Here is a 17,479-nt window from a genome sequence, read left to right as displayed (position 1 = left end):
ACTGTTGCAATGCCAAACTCTGGACATCTTTGACAATATCAAAGATATCACTATGCCTTTTATATGTTGATCATGTTTCATCTGTGATAGCTAAAAATGTCAGTGTATGGCCACCTTTAGCTAGAAAATTGATGTCAGTTCTTGATGCAATCTTTACGGATTAAAATACTGGGATGAAACATGTTCAGTTACTTTGAGTTCATTATGAGTACACTCACTTCAAACCAGTATTGTTTCTGTGCAGGTTGGGTTTAGCTCCTCTTACACAGCTGCAAACATGTTGTTGTGAGAACTGCATGGTATTTTGTCTAACGAGCATCCAGCTCCAAGCTGCTGTTCTGGTCACTCTCTGTGTCACTCCTGCATTGAAACTTGAGATTTACATTTTGACCCCTTTGCATACAAAAGATAATTAAATAATTCGCTAAGTCGAGACATATTGCCAAATCTTTATTTTAGAGGGCTTTCAAATTAGTTCAGTCTTACTCCGATATTGCAGTTTCCTGGTTGTTAAAACGTGTTCATACACAAGTGTTGGATACCTTTTCCACAACAGATACACATTGTAGTATGACTTTTGTTATGTGATTGTATGCGTGATAAAGCTTATTAGATATCAAATCTGACTGTAGTTAAACCCCAGAATGCAGCAAATTAGCAATTCACAGGACTCAGATTCAGATCTTAACTGCCACTGATGGTATTTTTACTGCCAGTTTGTTGAAGCCAAACACACATTTGATGAATCGTTTTTTAATGTGCAGAGGGAAGAGGTCAGTCACAGAATGGGCTTGGCTTTTTAATGCCATCTAAAGTTTTACGTTGTCAAGTATTCTTTCTCTGACAGGCCTGCTGGCGTCTCCACTGACATCAGTCCCCACTGAGCTCAAGATGCTCAGTAGAATATTGATTAAGTTCCTGTTTGACTTATCAGAAATCATGTAGTTATCACGTACAGATGCATATTGGTCTCCTCCATAAAATGCTTTCTAGTTGTACTTAGTTGTCAATCAGTACTCTGATGGAATTCTGTTATAAATAACTTAGCTAATAGTTTCTAATCCATGTTGCCCTTATTGTTTTATCTCTCAGCCCACTGCAGCAGGCCTGTATGTGATGTACCTGAAAGTTAACTATGCCAGAACTCAGTCCCAGTCTGAACAGTATGAATGACTGACAAAGTAGGCCTGTCATTTGGGCTATATTTGGTATCTGTCATGCTTCAACATACATTTCTCTTCCTTTAGACTGAAATGTTGAGTGAATAGGAGGATTGACTTACAGGATATTTATAGATTGACAGGGGTTCTGACTGGCTGATCTCATGCCTTACTTACTATTTGAGTGAATATATCTGGTTGTATGCTCGTGGTAGTGAAGCCAGTGGTGTAGGTTGAGGTATCGTACTATTTCTTAAATGTCACCTACACCTTCTGCAGCACCCTCATCACTCTTATCTAGGGTAGCATAATTCTTCTGTTTTTAACATGTTAAACCATCTTGTGACATGATGCAGCAATGTTGCCAAAATACACATGAAACACTTTTCATTTTCACAGTAATTTATTCATTTTTTCAAATATCCTTTTAAGCCAGCAGAAGGCAGTGGAGCAGATTTACTTAGGCGGGCAAATTATTATCTGGCTGGAAAGTATAAACAGCATCAAAGGGAGTTTCCAGTTCTCTTTGAAATGTATGGGATTCAAAAATGTCACTGATATGCAAACAAAGGTGTAACCAGTTCATTCCTGTCAAGGCTAATGCCGTGCTAATTAGCTTTCACATGTAGTAGTCAGGACCCTCCAATGTGGCAGAAATGCAGGTGCAACTTGTTTTTTGTTGCTCTAACAACTGCCTTACAATCTTGAACCAGATTACCTGCTCAGTTTAAATATTTATGATGGTTGTTTTTGGCACAAATTCTTTTTTTTTTTTTTTTTTTTTTTTAAGGCTGTCACGGTTTTCAGGGTTCAAATTGCAATAAAACAAATTGTTGTGTCAATGAGTAACCATAACATCAATACATTACGTTACATCTAGCAGACACTTTTTTTTTTTTTTTGTTTTTTTTTTAATTTTTTGGCTCTAGTGTGGCCTTTATTCAAAGTGTACATAGGAAGGGGGTTGAGAGAGAGAGAATGGGGATGACATGCAGCAAAGGGCTGCAGGCCGGGAATCAAACCTGCGACCGCGGCAGGAGAACTGGGGCTGCTTGCTTTAACCATTGAGCCACCCAGCGGGTTGAATTTAGCAGACATTTTTATCCAAAGTGACTTAGGACATAGGAATACAATCACGCCACAGTAACATAGTAGATCACATGTGAAGTATGCGCAGACAAGTGCCACATTTCAGTGCAGAACTGGAGGGGAAGAGCAGGTTATGGCATGACAGTTTTTTTTTACACCTTCTTGAACGTAGAGGGGCAATTTTATTTAAGTGGTCACTGGTAACTTGTTCCACCCCTGAGGAGCAACATGAGAGGAGGGTCTCGGTTGTGGCCTGGTGGCCATTCAGTGAATTTATGTTAGATGTTTGGATGGACGAAAAACTCCCCCTTAATACGCTCCGCTCAGTGTGCAACATTTGTGGTTCCTTGAAGCATCTATTGGCGGTCAGTTAAAATTTATATCATGTTTTTTTTCTTTTTCTCCTTTTAGTTGTAAATAATCACAACAATTCTTGATGTGATGCCCATAAAGGAAACTTCCGTCATTAAAAATATATGGCCAAGCTCAAAGATTGATGTGTTTCTGCTTTTCAGGTGTTACATTTGCACTGTGCATTCATGATAAAAAGAGTAGTACGTTTACAGGCACAAAGCAGTAATAAATCTGCCCCAGTGACTGGATGTTTTCAAAAACATGGTCTGAGACTACTTTTTTTTTTTTTTATTCCCATAGGAGCTTAATGTGCGACAGCTGACTCTTTCGACGGACAAGGACAAGTATGGTATCCGCCTGAGAGCTGAGCCAGACCACATGGTACTGGGCAAAAGATTAAAGGGAGCCTTCAAAGCTGTCACTGCTTCTATCAAGGAACTCACCAATGAACAGCTAGAGGCCTTCCAGAAGACAGGTATTAATGAGCAAAAAGAGTCCCACATCATTTTTTAATGCAAATCTTAACAGTGCTAAATATTTTAGCAATTTAAAAGCAGATTTGCTGTGTAATCTTGATGTGTAAATGTTTCATTGTATTCCTTTATCGCATAAATCACTTATGAGAATTTAAGGAAGATTGAGGTATTTAAAATTCAATTTTCCTTTTTCTTTTTGTTCGTTAATGCAATGATTAAGTGGTCAAAGTTGAAGATGACAAGCAGCTGTGTGCCATAGACAGTTTGCCAGATGTATTTGGGTCGCTACATCGAGAGTACTCAGAGGTTTACCTAATTTCTGTAATTTTCATCATCCATGAACGGTGGTTTGTTTGTATGTTGGCTGGTTTTTTCAATGTGGGCTTGCCTTGTGGGCTGCAATGAGGACCACAGAGACCATATTTATTCAGACTACCAGTCGATAAATGAAATAGAAGACAAGTCAGGCCAGATTGATGTTCTGCTGTCAACCGTAGAAAAGGGTCTTACAGCAAAAAGACTCCTGTTCATGCCAAAAATGTAAAATCAGTGTCCGATGATTTGAATCTTGATTAGTAATCTAATACAAAAACCATTATTATTTATCTCCCCGAAACAGCCAAGCACACAGCTGATCAGAATATGAAAATACAAGACTGGACAGTGGATATCTTCTCATCTCAGTTTACCTCGCAGCTTTTACTTCTCCTGTGGTTTACAAACAGATTCTTTAGTGAAGAGTGTCTGCAGCCTCCATTTAAAAGTAAATCAGCGTACGTTGAAAGATGATGATGGTATTGAGGTCATGTGGCAGCCATCAGGGACGGCACTCCCCAATGGCCCTATCAGGTGGCTAATTACTGATTTTTATCTTATGGCTTTTAATAAGCTGACCCTTGAATCGACAAAAACAGTAACTTATGCTTCAACACAAATAATTTCCCTGAAGGATGACGTGATAGCTATTTTGAAATCTCCTATTATTGTGTTCTTCCTCTATATTGAACCAGTTCCAAAGATATTTGTCCCTATGAATAGTTAAGACCCAAATATGGTGGAAAATGTCTGCTGTGTTAATTCAAGATTTCCCTTTTATCAGTAGGTAATGACGTTTCTTATCGCCCGATGAATAATTAAAGAGCAGTTAGTGTAAACTGTGAATTCTTGCAATAAAGCATGTCACAAAGGCGCACACACACACACACAGAGGAAGTTTGTCCTCCACACAATTGGAGCACAAGAAGGGATTAAAGCAGCACAAGGTATCTTGTCTCTCTAAAAATAGAAAGACCCCAGATTCTCTAGGGTGGGAAGCAGCAGGGGTCAGCTGGACTGTGGGAACTTCATATTTTCGATCACAAGGATGTTTGAAGTCAGGCCAATTGGAGGGAAAAATAGGAGCAAGACCGATGAAAGGATTGAGATAAATCTGCCACCACATCCATCTTTCCTAACATTTTAACAGACTGGTGTTTAAAATGCTAGAAAACATAGAGATGAAAATTTCCACAGAATCGCGAGATACAGTGAAGTACAATGAGAGGCAAGCTTCAATCTTATGATTGTGTAAAAGTTATTTCATGGTGCTAATCTAAATAAAACAAAACTCTTTGTTTTTGGTTCTCAAAGGAGGATGTATAAAGGTGTGTTACTTATGAGACAGTTCTTACTAAATTGAATTGCTCACATTTTTATTTTAGAATAAAGTCCAGTTTAGATTAGGATGATTGTGATTTGATAGGAATGTGATTGATTTACAGATCACAGGCATTTAATGATTTGCCGTACCTTTAGTGTTGTGTTTGAGGTAAAAGAATAGGGTTACAGCAAAGATGCAGAAAGGGACGGAGTGAATCAGAGGAGAGAAATCTTAGATCAGGGAAAAATGGTAGCTGTGTTATTCAGCCTCTGGGTGTAGTTAAGTACAGGGCAACATGGTCATGGTTTTAGTATCAACGCAGACATGGCTAATTGCTACCATGGGCAAAATAGACATGTGTTATAGGTAGACAGAATTTTCTGTGGTGTTTTAGAGTTCATTCTTCGTGGATCTGAGTAGAGACAAAAGCTGAGAAAACTATTGAAACATTTTCAATACAAGTAAATGTCCAGACACCAGCTCATCTAAAGCAACCTCAGGGGCGAAATTGATCTGCATCCACTCTAGTGCTTTAGCTCCATGAAATGATTTTTTTCTTGTTACAGTAATACTAAATGCTAAATTAATGTAATCAAAATTTCTGAAGAGAAGGTCTAAAGAAAACCTCAGTCTTATCAGAGTTTAGTAATAGGACATTAGCAGTTATTCAGGTCTAATTTAGACATAGTTGTAGTTCAATAGATTTACTGGTCTCATTCAGCTTCATGGATCGATATAGCTGTGCATTATTTACAATGAAATAGCGATTAAAGTTAATGCCATGCTGCTTAATAATAATACATAATGTAGCCTATGTAGAGTTAAAACTAACTACCCAAGAACAGAACCTGGTGGAACACCATGGCCAACTCTGGTGTATGAGGAAGACTCCCCATTCTCATGAAGAATCTAGAATATATATCAGATAAATGTGACTTAAACCAAGCTAATGTGGTTCCTTCAATAACATGTGTCTGTAAAGGAAAGTTGTGATCAACTGTTTCAAATTCTGAGATCTAACAGGGCAAGTATAGACACATGTCCACTGTCTCTATGGAGGATTTTTTTGTGCCAAAATTAAATAAATAAATACATCATTCATTAATTAAATTGGGAATGAAATATATCATTAATTAATTAAATGTGTCAATAATTAATTAAAATTAGAATGAAATATGTCATTAATTAATTAAAATACAATTCATTTTAAGTAAAAATATATATTTATTATTTCAGCATTTAATTAATTAATGACACATTTAATTAATGATTTTGTGTTGCGTGTGAATCCTGAAATGTAAAACTGCATTTAATTAATTAATGACACATTTAATTAATGATTTTGTGTTGCTGAATCATGAAATGTAAATGTAAAACTGTCAGTTTCACTCGTCAAACTCAGTGGGCGGAGCTAACGCAAATCTAGTGGAATCCACTGCTTTGGTCTGAAACTGGAGGTAGAAGGCTTTCTAAACATGACAGCTGTGAGTTGCGTGTTGTAGAGAGTTGCGTGTTGTAGAGAGTTGCGTGATGCAGCAGCAGGTATCTGCTGTGACGGAGCCGCTGGAGCCGGAGGAGTTCTGCTCAGAGCTTCTTCAATTAAACTCGCTGCTTCTCTCAGTAGCTCTGGGCAGGATTTTGACATTTTGTACACCTTGCTGTTTCAACATTTGTGGTTAGAGGACCGAGGTTTCAGTGGTTGTCAATAACATTTTGGAGTAGAGTAAAAAGTTTGGAGTAGAGTAAAAATTTTGGAGTAGAGTATCCAAACCAACGTAGAGGTGAATAGCGCCACCAAGTTTATCGGAATGTGTCCCGAAGCCCTGCAACAATCCATTATGTGGATTCGATTAGCCTTGACTTGATGTGCAGGGGAACCAATGAGGTGTTTGGAATCCGCCCACTGAGTTTGACGAGTGAAACTGACAGTTTTACATTTACATTTCATGATTCAGCAACACGAAATCATTAATTAAATGTGTCATTAATTAATTAAATGCAGTTTTACATTTCATGATTCACACGCAACACAAAATCATTAATTAAATGTGTCATTAATTAATTAAATGCTGAAATAATAAATATATATTTTTACTTAAAACGAATTGTATTTTAATTAATTAATGACATATTTCATTCTAATTTTAATTAATTAATGACACATTTAATTAATTAATGATATATTTAATTCCCATTTTAATTAATTAATGATGTATTTATTTATTTAATTTTGGCACAAAAAATCCTCCATATGTCTCAAGCCATGAGGAGACTTGATAACTTTCACCAGTGCTATTTTGATACTATGATCTGAATCCTGACTGAAGCTCTTCATATAATTTATGATGTATATAATTTAGTTGATGTTAATAAATTAACGGTTTATTAATTGATGTGGAACAGTTTATCATTTCAAGTACTAGGGAGGTTGGATGTACATCTGACATTAGCGTGCACGCCCAGAGTAGCTCAGAAGTAGCTTTCGTGTGTAGAAGTTTCTTTACAGCGACCTGATTACATCCAAAATGGAAGTTTTGAAGGAGGTAAAAACCTCCTTGAACAGTGTAGTTTGAAGGGGGGCTAAAAGACACGATGATTAGAAGAACCTGTTATTGCCAGCTCAGAGTTCAACAGGACAAAAACTGTCCCTCCAAAATCAGTCAGTTTTGAGATCCGTCACAATAGATGTTAGTGAGGATCACACCATTTAATCTTGTTTTTAAATAAGAAAGTGGTGAGTAATCAACAGTTGTACCACATGTAGTTAAAAGCTAGTTTCCATCAGTATTCATAAGGTGGAGGATACATTTTATATCAGAAAGTTTGACTGTGATGTCACACTGGTTCCATTGTGATTTCTTTTATATAAATGGCATGTTTGATTCACTGAAGGGGAAAAAAGATGTCTGTATTGATGTTGTGTGGTTACTTTTAAGGATCCATCATGGTGGATGGCAACGAGCTTCACGAGGAGGACCTGAGGCTGATGTACACCTTTGATCAGAGCTCTGGCTCGGCTGCGAATTATGAGGCACATTCTGATGATCAGGTATGCTTGCATCAAAATGTTCTAATGTTAAAAACATTTCATGAAAATTAGGAAAAAAAAGTATTTTCTTTTTTCTTTCTTACAAACATATCTTCCCAGTAGCTTGAGTAGTTTAAGATCACTTTTTTTTTAAAGGCATTACATTGATCAGATTCATGCAACATAAAACAGTCCTCAAATTCTTTTCACTATGGCTTTGTTTATTCTTAGAAAACCACTGCTTTCCATTGTTTCTTGAAAATTATGCATTATTATGCGCTGAGTTAAGATGGATGATTATGATTATGTCCAAAAATAATGTTTGTTCACCCATTCTTTTTAGAAATTGTCTCCTGTTAGCACAGTAGAATGATATAGAGACACGGATACACTTGTCTTCCTGCTACCCCTTTCTCCCTCTTGACTGCCATATTACCTGCTCTCGTTGGCTATATTGAACTAAAAATGTAATTGGTGTAAAAAAGCAAACGCTGCTGTGCTGCACGATGCTGCCACATACTGTAAATGCATTTGTGGGTCTTTGCTATGTGTGAAATGTATGAAATCATTTCACGGCTAAATAGAAACCAGCAAGTATGCCTTTCCCACAGGCCCCTTTCTAATCAGTGCTCCTCCAACCGTATACACACCACACGGCTGCACCTTAATACCAAAGTACTGAACTGCCTTTTTATTGTCTCTCATGCTCTCTCACTCACTTGCACTGTCTCTCCAGCTCCCATCTGTCTCCGTCTCTGTTCTCGCTCTCTTGCTCTCTTCTCTTTTATGTATTTCCTCTGTCACTGTTATCTCTTTCCTTCCTACTTACCTCAATATGCAGTCCAGAGCAGAAGTTCAGCTTTACACACCACAACACTTATTTAGTGGCGCACAGAGTACAGTATTGCAATCATTGCTGTTTCTTTGATTTTATTTATTTTTTATAATTGTTTAACCTGCAGCTTTAGTGATTTATTCACTTAATGCTCTTTAAATGTATTAGTTTCAAACTGTATAACTTAAATTAATAGTTTGAAAAAAATAAAGTCTGCATAGCCAAGTTGCTGAAGTTATCAAAAGATGAATAAAACTTTTATCTCTGGTTATTATGTGAAACTATCTGTTATTGCTCTGTCAAATGTGTGTTTGAAACTAAATTTAAAATGATTTTTTTTATTACAACTCCATAGCAAAGTGGAACAGCAGTGTTTTTAATTTGAATTTAATGTGAAATATATTTAAACAAAACATTTTACTCAGTTATGTCTCCTATTTTATTATTTTAAAATGTCTTGTTTTTCTTCTTTTTTTTCTTTGTCTTCATTATTATTATTATTATTATTATTATTATGAATATTATTATTATTAGCAAATAAACAATCTATTCATGTGGCAACTGTTGTTTAATATAGTGTAATACTTGTTATTGACCTGGAAAAGAAAAAAAGAAGTAAAATGAAGGAGTTTCATGAATTTATTCCAAAAGTTTGAAAAGGCCATTACATTTTTCACCTTTTTAGGTGAAAAAAAAAAATGGCCAGAGGCCCTTCCATAGGCCCATATGAGAGAAAAGTGATGGCATGCCAAAGTATAACTCCTTTTTGAGCTCCTTTTGAACCCTTGAGCTGAACTATTTTGGGCAAGAACAACAAATAAAGGCCTGCGATATATATGCCTTGATTGTAGGAATGTACACACATGTGTAGTATAACAATTATCTTCAGAGCTTATTCTATCCATTTATTCTCTATTTTATTAAGTAAAAAACATGACAGCCTTCAGGCCTAGACCTATGAATGTAAATAAACTGAAAGCTGTTTGAGGTTGTCCAGAGCAGTTCTATAATAGATTTCATAATTAAATACCTCTTACCGGTACTTTCTTCTCCCCTTTTTTGCTTATTGTGATCTAGGTGCTGGTACTGCTGGATGTCACTCCAGACCAGTCCATGGTGGATGAGGGTGTTGCCCGAGAGGTCATCAACCGCATTCAGAAACTACGCAAGAAGGTGTGGCAATTATTTGAGCACTGCTAGCTGTGGAAAGGAGGCTGACGCATAACACGCCGCTACTGAATTTTACAATCCAGTGTTTAATAACTCTGACACAGCTAAAGCATCCATTGCGTGTAATCAGGGCTGCTTCAAGCTGAGCAAAACATGCCACTGAGGCAGTGTAAGGCAGTTGTTTTTTTTTTCTTTAAACTTATGACCTCAACGTTTGAGCAGTTTTTCCTTGTTTTACAAACAATGTTATTTATACGGTGAACCTCTAATGCACACTTTGGTATCCGAGATTGTTGACTCCCCCACTTTCATATTGATTTTTTTATTTTTTTAATAATTTTGTCAACAGTGAAGACCTTCTGATATTTTAGGTCATAGTTTTCTCCCATTAATCACTCCGGTCCCCTCACTTTATGTCCCATGCTATTGTCAGGGCAGTTTTGAAAAATCTTTCCACTGCAGCGTCACAGTTAGAGGTTTCTCCATCATAAAGCAGGTTTAACGGAAGCTTAATTAGAGTCTGGCCCCTTTCAGATTCTACTGTTTGGGCTTTGAAGTGGTTTGGGAGTAAAGAAGGATTAACCAACAGCCCCCTTGTTTTCACAAGAAACAAACAGTTTTTTTCCATCCCCCTATAGCAGAGTTGTGAACTGGCCCCCGGCCAGGCTAAATTCCTCCAGTTATTTCAAACTGGGATCTGTTAGGAATTTTCCACCCCATGGATGAGAATTAATTTTTTAACAATTCTTGTACATGCGGAGTTGTAGTTTGTGGGTGTGCATGAGTTGTCACTTTTAGCGTGGGCAGTAGGGTAAAGAAAAAGGAGTCAGCATTTCCCCTTTTATAATAGACTATTCACCAGCTGGGGAGCTTTGAAGCTTTACCTGACTCACTCTCTTTCTCTCTGTCACACACACACACACACACACACACACACACACACACACACACACACACACACACACACACACACACACACACACACACACACTTCTGTAGCCCTGTCAGGGTCAGTACCTTGACTTGGGAAAGCCTATAAACCTCCCTCCATTGATTGACTGCTCCTTTGTATCCAGCAACCTTTTCTTCTGCCCTTGAGCCACATACAGCAATTGAGGTGTTCCAGCAAGCTTGGCGTGCACGACAGTCAGTCTGGCTGTGCACGTGTCCACAGCTGCCTACTGCAGATTAGAATGAGATCAATGTGTTTGAATGTGTCAAGATTGGAAGACGCTGGCAGCAGATGATACTAAAATAGATGGACTTTCATCCAGTGAAAAATGTCCCTCACTTCCTTTGGTTTTTATTTGTTGTTTTTTTTTTTGTATTATTATTCCAGGGCTTTTATTCTTATTTCTGTTTGTCTGCCAGTTTATTTTGTTTACTTTTGTCTTGTCGTCCTTGGTAGTTATTTGTTTGCAGTTGCTTTTTAAGGAGCTTTTAGCAAAGTTTCTTCCTTATCCCTGATCCCATAATATCATATTAACAGTTTTTTTTTAATGCTATACTTGGCATTTCTTTCCATAAAACACCAGATCATATCTTCAAATGTATTGTCTTAGGGGCGTTTGGTGCCATCTGATGAGATAACGGTGTACTACCGCTGTCAACCAGAGGGGGAGTACTTGGCCTCTGTGGTCCAGGCTCACACTGACTTCATTCTGGCCACCACCAAGGCTCCACTTCTGCCCTACCCTGTCCCAAAGACTGCCAGTGTCATCATAGAGGAAAAGACTCAGGTAGGAAAAGTTGCCTTTGGTAAGTTTATTCAGTCAGTTTAACAGGCAGCTTGTAGTTTAGCCATAAAACAGGAAGCATGATACCTGCATTCACGATCAATTGTGAGGTATACTTCATTAAAATGGTATGAACATCTAGTATAAACAAAAATGTTAATATTTCACATAATATTTACCACATGTATTAAATGTAATATACAATAATAAGATATTTTGTAATAAACAAAATTCTGTGTCTTTGAACTCATGTTGCTCTTTGCCTGTTTGCAGTTGAAAGGCTCAGACTTGGAGTTCACCATAGTAAAAGGATCTTCAGCCTCTCAAGCTCCTCTGAATGGGCCAGCTTGCACATACGTCAACATCAGGGTGAAAGCCAACAACAAAGAACAAGGTCAGTCGCCTACACAAGGAGTGGGGTCCCCCCCCCCAATCATCTTTTTCATTTCAGAGATGATGCCAAAGAAAGAACCATTTAAATGGAACAAAGCAAAATCTGATTACATGATGACAAACATGCATTACATTTGCTACAGTATTTATGATGTTTTTAAAGGATTTGTGGCCTTGCTCCTACAACACAGATTCAGTTAATTTGTCTTACTTGGAATTTATTTAATGAACTGGCTTTTTTTTCTCCTTTTAGAGGGCGTCGTACTTTTGGAGAATCCCAAAGGAGATAACTGTGTAGACTTGGAGAAACTAAGGAAAGTGTGCAGCAGCATCTTTGGAACCAATAACACCCAGCTCAGATTCTACAGTGGTGGGATGGGTAAGAATCACACCAGCTCCTCTCACAGACACTTTGTTCGTGAGACCAATGAATCATAGTTACAGTCAATCTCTTCATGTGATTGACTGCTGTTCTTTCTGTTGCCAATATCCTTTCTACACTGTCATGTTAAACATGACCTATTCAACTATTATTCTTTGTTTCATTATTAGTAACTACTCGGGTCATTGATTTTTAACAAAATTTAACAATAGTAAAGATGATTTAGCCAGTAATATTATACAGCGTATGGACTTCAATCAATGGATGCAATATTTGATATCTCTTTGACATTTTGTTCATTTAGAGTTGACCAGCAAAACGGACCTTCAGGCTCTGGGCGGTAAAACTTTGTGCGTGACTTCAGACCCATCGTCTCCTGGCCCTGTCCCCACCACAGACACCCCGCTGTGTCCCTACGTGAACTTGGTTCTGTGCAACGCACAACCAGCGGGTGAGAGACACATTTTCACATCACAAATAATATGTCCTGCTCAGTTTTCAAGCTTGCAGTCTTGTGTTTTCTCTTTATAATCAAGAAACCAGTGCAGTTAGTTGTGAAATGTGCTTCATATCCAAGGAGACCTTCCAAACGCTTTTAGGCAAGGCAAGGCAAGGCAAGGCAAATTTATTTATATAGCACAATTCAACACAAGGTAATTCAAAGTGCTTTACGTTGACATTAAAAGCGACAGGACATAATAACACATGGGTAAGAATAAGAAAAGAAGTAAAATTATAAAAAGCACAAGCTGTTAAAAATAAAGGCAGTAGAATACAGCAGGTAAGTTTAATTTAAGAGTACGCTTGAGTAAACAGTAATGTTTTTAATCCTGATTTAAAGGAGCTGACAGTTGGAGCAGACCTCAGGTCTACGGCTTTTAAAATGTGTCTCCAGAAAGATCCAATCATTTGTTTTTAATGAATCGAAGTGACTGATGCTGTGGGGTACATTCAGTGTGTTTTCAAATTACTGTAAGTAGGTGTTCAGATATTTTATTGAAAGTTGAAAATAATTTTTTTTCCTCTTTGACTTACCCTGGTCTCCCGCAAACAAATGTTTTCTTCAGGGATTTAAAAGATTGGTTGTTTTTTTGAGGAAGCAACAGCTGACAAGATCTATACTTTCATTCTTGCACAGTTATTGCAACGCTGCTGCTCGGAGCAGAGTTAGACAGCTGGTCTATACAAACAAAAAGAGAAAAATAAAAGCAAACATTGTTCAGTTAATCAGTTAATGAACTTTTTATGTCTTTTTTAAAATTAACATAAGAATCCAAATGCACAGTTGCAGTCTTACAGTGTTTTATGTTGCATTATGTATGCTAAGCTATGAAGCCACTGGCAGCAACTGGATTTCTATTGTAGAATAAGAAATAATAATAAGAGTGGTATCAATTTTTACATCTAGATGATTCATTTCAACACACTGCGTATGTTCAAGCTATCATTTGAAAACATTGAGAAACAGCCAACATGTATTCACCGTTTGAATATTGGTGACTATAATTATTCTTTTCCTTAACTATAATCCAGGTCCATCCATTCAATCGTTTACACTCAGACTCTTTCACATTGTTTGCAACCATTCATTTAACACTTCAACAACAGAGGAAGAGGTAGAAAATGGGACAAATCAGTCAGACCTTTACATACCATTAAATTAACAATAAACGACGTCCAGTCTTTTCCTATTTCTGAAGCTGCAGAAACAGAGTTGCAGGAGCCAGTCAGCAAGTTCTTATTTACATGGTATTGTGTATATAAAAATATGTTCAAGTCTTTTGCCCACATCTATCCTTTCCCTGAAATCCAGGGAGCCTGAGACAGAGCCTTTCCTCTAATGTTTAGCTGGTGGAAACACTGGCATGCCTGCAGCTCTCATCCTGATGGCCGTTCACTCATATCCACTGCAACTGAAGCGATTATTTATAGATAGATAGATAGATAGATAGATAGATAGATAGATAGATAGATAGATAGATAGATAGATAGATATAATTTTTTTTTTTTACAATTTGAATGTATTAATCAGATACAGTTTGCTTGTGTAGACGCCTCCGCAGAGCGTTTCAACAGTTTTATTGTGGTTGACTACATCAGCGTCACTAATCTGCTGAGAAATGTCATCCTCGGCATGAGCACATAACGGGTCCTTGACTCTGTTCCCATTCCAGTTTTGTCATGTCTTTTTCCAAATTGGTTGCATTCCTAAATGAATGCTCTGAAAAGCGGTGGTGATTGTTTGTGATATGTCACACCGTGACTTTTATTATTATTTTTTGGTTGGTAAATGCTCTGCTGTGATTCAGACCCAAAATGTTTCAAAGGATTACTGGGTGGGCACGTGGGTCGTTGGGCCTTTATTTTCAAATAGACTAATCCTGGATACATTTTCATCCTCTATTTAATAATTTTTCCTATAAATGACCGCATACTGTCCTTGGATACCTTTTATTTTAAACATATGTACTGTAAAAGTTATAATTTCTTATTTTGCTTTTCTTTTGTGTGTCCTTTAGAGTGTCAGGCTGGACAGGTAGGCACCCTGCTGCTGGTGAACCCGGTGGGCCGTAACATACTCCACTACTCAGGCTTGCTCTCTGAGGCTGCCAAAGTTTTTGGCCTTCGCAGCAGACGACTCAAACTGTACCTGGACCAGGACCTTACTCAAGGTACCATGAGAAGATGATGCTTTATCATGACCGCATGTGCTTTCTTTGCAGGTAGACATGCAATAAGAAAGAAATCAAGTTTGATACATACTATCTGCTTCATCTATCATGTCCCAAAAAGTTTTAAGTAGAGGTTTGGGGCGCAAAATAATTGCTTTTAAATCTTTCAAAAGAAAAAAAAATTGCATAATTGAGTAATATTGCATGATGTAGGTTGTACTATTATACCATTGGCACCTCTGCACTTTGTTGTTGTTGATGTAATATGATTCTGTAAAATAATACATTATAGGTAACAGTTTTGCTTTGAGTTAGTTAAGAAGATATCAAATGTAAATGCCATCAAAGTATTCACGAAGGCTGAGTAATCCAGTTACTTCCAGCTCGACCTCACCAGGTTACTTCACTGCTGCACATCTATAAATTGTGATAATAGTAAAAAGACAGTAGTGGCCCTCCGAAAGGTTGCCTTAAATTTAAAATAAATGAAATACCAGACTCTTGGATTTCTTTTCATCTAAGTGAACTCGATAAGTGAGTGGTTTCAGCCATTCAGACTGAAGGCTTTGTTTGAAACATCCTTCTCATACCTTAAGGTTTCACTTTACGCTTTATCCTAAAGCTTGCTTTTTCTCAGCCCCTGAAGAAACCAGAGCTGTGGAATAAAAACCATTAGAGAGGTCAAACTGTCTGCTTTTATTGTGAATTTGTGACGTTGACTTCTTGTTAAATTTATGTTTTGAGACTGTTGATGCAACAACTGCGTCTCTCCAGGCCTAAAAGGTGAAAGCGCTCTTATCTTACATCTGGTCATAATGGGTTACTTATTAATAAAATAAAGAATTGAAGAAAGGCCTTTTCTTTCAGAAACAACACAAGCACTTTCTTACATCTCAGTAAACTAACTTCCCCTGGAGTCGTCGTTTCCATTTTCACAAACTACAATATGATGAGTTTTTGTTCAGATTCAATGTTGGTTACAATCTAAATCAAACACTGTAAATCTGTGTGTCTCTGTTTTCCAGAGCTGCCAGCCGATTCATCTGTAAAATCTCTCAACTCCAAAACTCTGTTTGTGCGAGTTCTTCCAACCACCGCTGAAGCATGAATCCGCAGGCCCACAGCAACGTTTTCTACCAGCTAAAAGCCCCGCTGGCGTGCGGTGAATTCCCGATGATGTGCTTGGATTTTGTTCTTTGGAAATCCTGATGCAAAGCAGACCTGTCTGTCAACTTCATAACTGTTAAAGCGTGTAGTCGCTGTCATCCACGTCTCAAGATTTTAGCCACTTAAAACTATCCAAGGATGGCTCTAATAAAGCATACAATCACATTTAGATCGTTAACTGTCTCTCTCCATTTTTTTCCCTCCTTGATCAGGGAGATTTTTGACATGTCGTACATCAAAAGACATCAAAACCAATCCACTTGAGGACTGAATGACTTTCCTTATAACTGGTCGACACATTAAAAAGATGTTTGAAGGAGCTGATGTTGGCACAATGGAAACCGTCTCATGTAAAAGACGAAGGGACACGAAACTGCTCGGAAAACAAATCGCAAAGGTTAATTTCAACCAAATCAGAATTTTTTATTTTCTCAGTAACTCTTGGAGAGACTCGATTAACTGTCAATGTTACCAATGATGATTTTCTTTGTTATGATAATAATACAGGTTAAATTCTCCTTTCATGACTTATTTTCTGTGTGCTCAGCCCACAGTGATTATGTTTTGGCGCATAATTGAAAAGAGGAATTTGGTCCATTGTGCCTCTTCACCATTCTGAATTTAAAAGATAAAGCCATTGTGTTCATGGCACTGGGAATTCTTAGACAATAGTAAAGGCATTGAAAAGGTGAAATGGATTTCTGGGCTGCTGTACCGTAGGGACACCAAAGCTTTCTGTCATAAAAAGTGCAACAAATGGTTAATGCGCTGTTTTTAAATGATGAGCAGAATAAATACAAAGGTGACTATCTACATGTGTTTTTTTTTTTCCCCTCCCTGTTTCAGGCCTTTTTTTTTTTTTTAAATACTTTGTCTGCACACATATTAATGGTTAATACCATGCTGGTAAGAACCTAAGGCATATATATGTGCATTCTTACTATATTTATCTCATTTTTTTTTTTTTTTTTTTTTAGGCCTTTAACCAACAGTCTGTGGGACCTGCAGTTTTTCAACAATGAAAGCGCTTTGCTTTTATTAAAGACGAGACATTTTGACCAGCTAATTCTATTTCGTTTAGCTGTAAGGTCGGAGACCAAATCAGCTAAATGGAGTATAAATGGCCACAGCAGCACAAAAAAAAACATAAAGTTTGACATTTTTGGAAATACTTTACTTTCTTGGATTAAATTCTATGAACTGGTCATTTTTCCCTCAGTTCAGTAGCTGAAGAAGATCCTGACTAGTACGACTGAGGGGGGTGTGGGGGGTCATGTTTGATCTCTTTTTGTTTGTCTAATAATTTGCAGCAATAATGAAACCCGCTCCAATAAATGTAATATTTTGGTCAAAAAGGAAGCCCACCCATCTTTTCTTT

General features: G+C 37.4%; 1 protein-coding gene across 1 annotated transcript in view; it reads left to right on the top strand.

Moving 5' to 3' along the window:
* Positions 1-16,051, top strand: part of iars1 (isoleucyl-tRNA synthetase 1) — a 66,038-nt gene extending 49,987 nt beyond the window's left edge. Inside the window, exons 26-34 of the mRNA XM_061727431.1 lie at positions 2,904-3,078; positions 7,655-7,767; positions 9,659-9,754; positions 11,314-11,490; positions 11,761-11,881; positions 12,134-12,259; positions 12,567-12,713; positions 14,782-14,934; positions 15,960-16,051. Of these exons, the coding sequence (XP_061583415.1) occupies positions 2,904-3,078; positions 7,655-7,767; positions 9,659-9,754; positions 11,314-11,490; positions 11,761-11,881; positions 12,134-12,259; positions 12,567-12,713; positions 14,782-14,934; positions 15,960-16,042 (1,191 nt within the window). The 3' untranslated portion in view covers positions 16,043-16,051. The remainder of the gene's footprint in view (positions 1-2,903; positions 3,079-7,654; positions 7,768-9,658; positions 9,755-11,313; positions 11,491-11,760; positions 11,882-12,133; positions 12,260-12,566; positions 12,714-14,781; positions 14,935-15,959) is intronic.
* The last annotated feature ends 1,428 nt before the right edge of the window (positions 16,052-17,479 follow it).

The sequence above is a fragment of the Cololabis saira genome, chromosome 8, assembly GCF_033807715.1.
Source record: "Cololabis saira isolate AMF1-May2022 chromosome 8, fColSai1.1, whole genome shotgun sequence".
NCBI classification, from domain to species: domain Eukaryota; kingdom Metazoa; phylum Chordata; class Actinopteri; order Beloniformes; family Belonidae; genus Cololabis; species Cololabis saira.
Note: the sequence above shows the minus strand (reverse complement) of the source record. Positions and strands in the feature narration are given on the sequence as shown.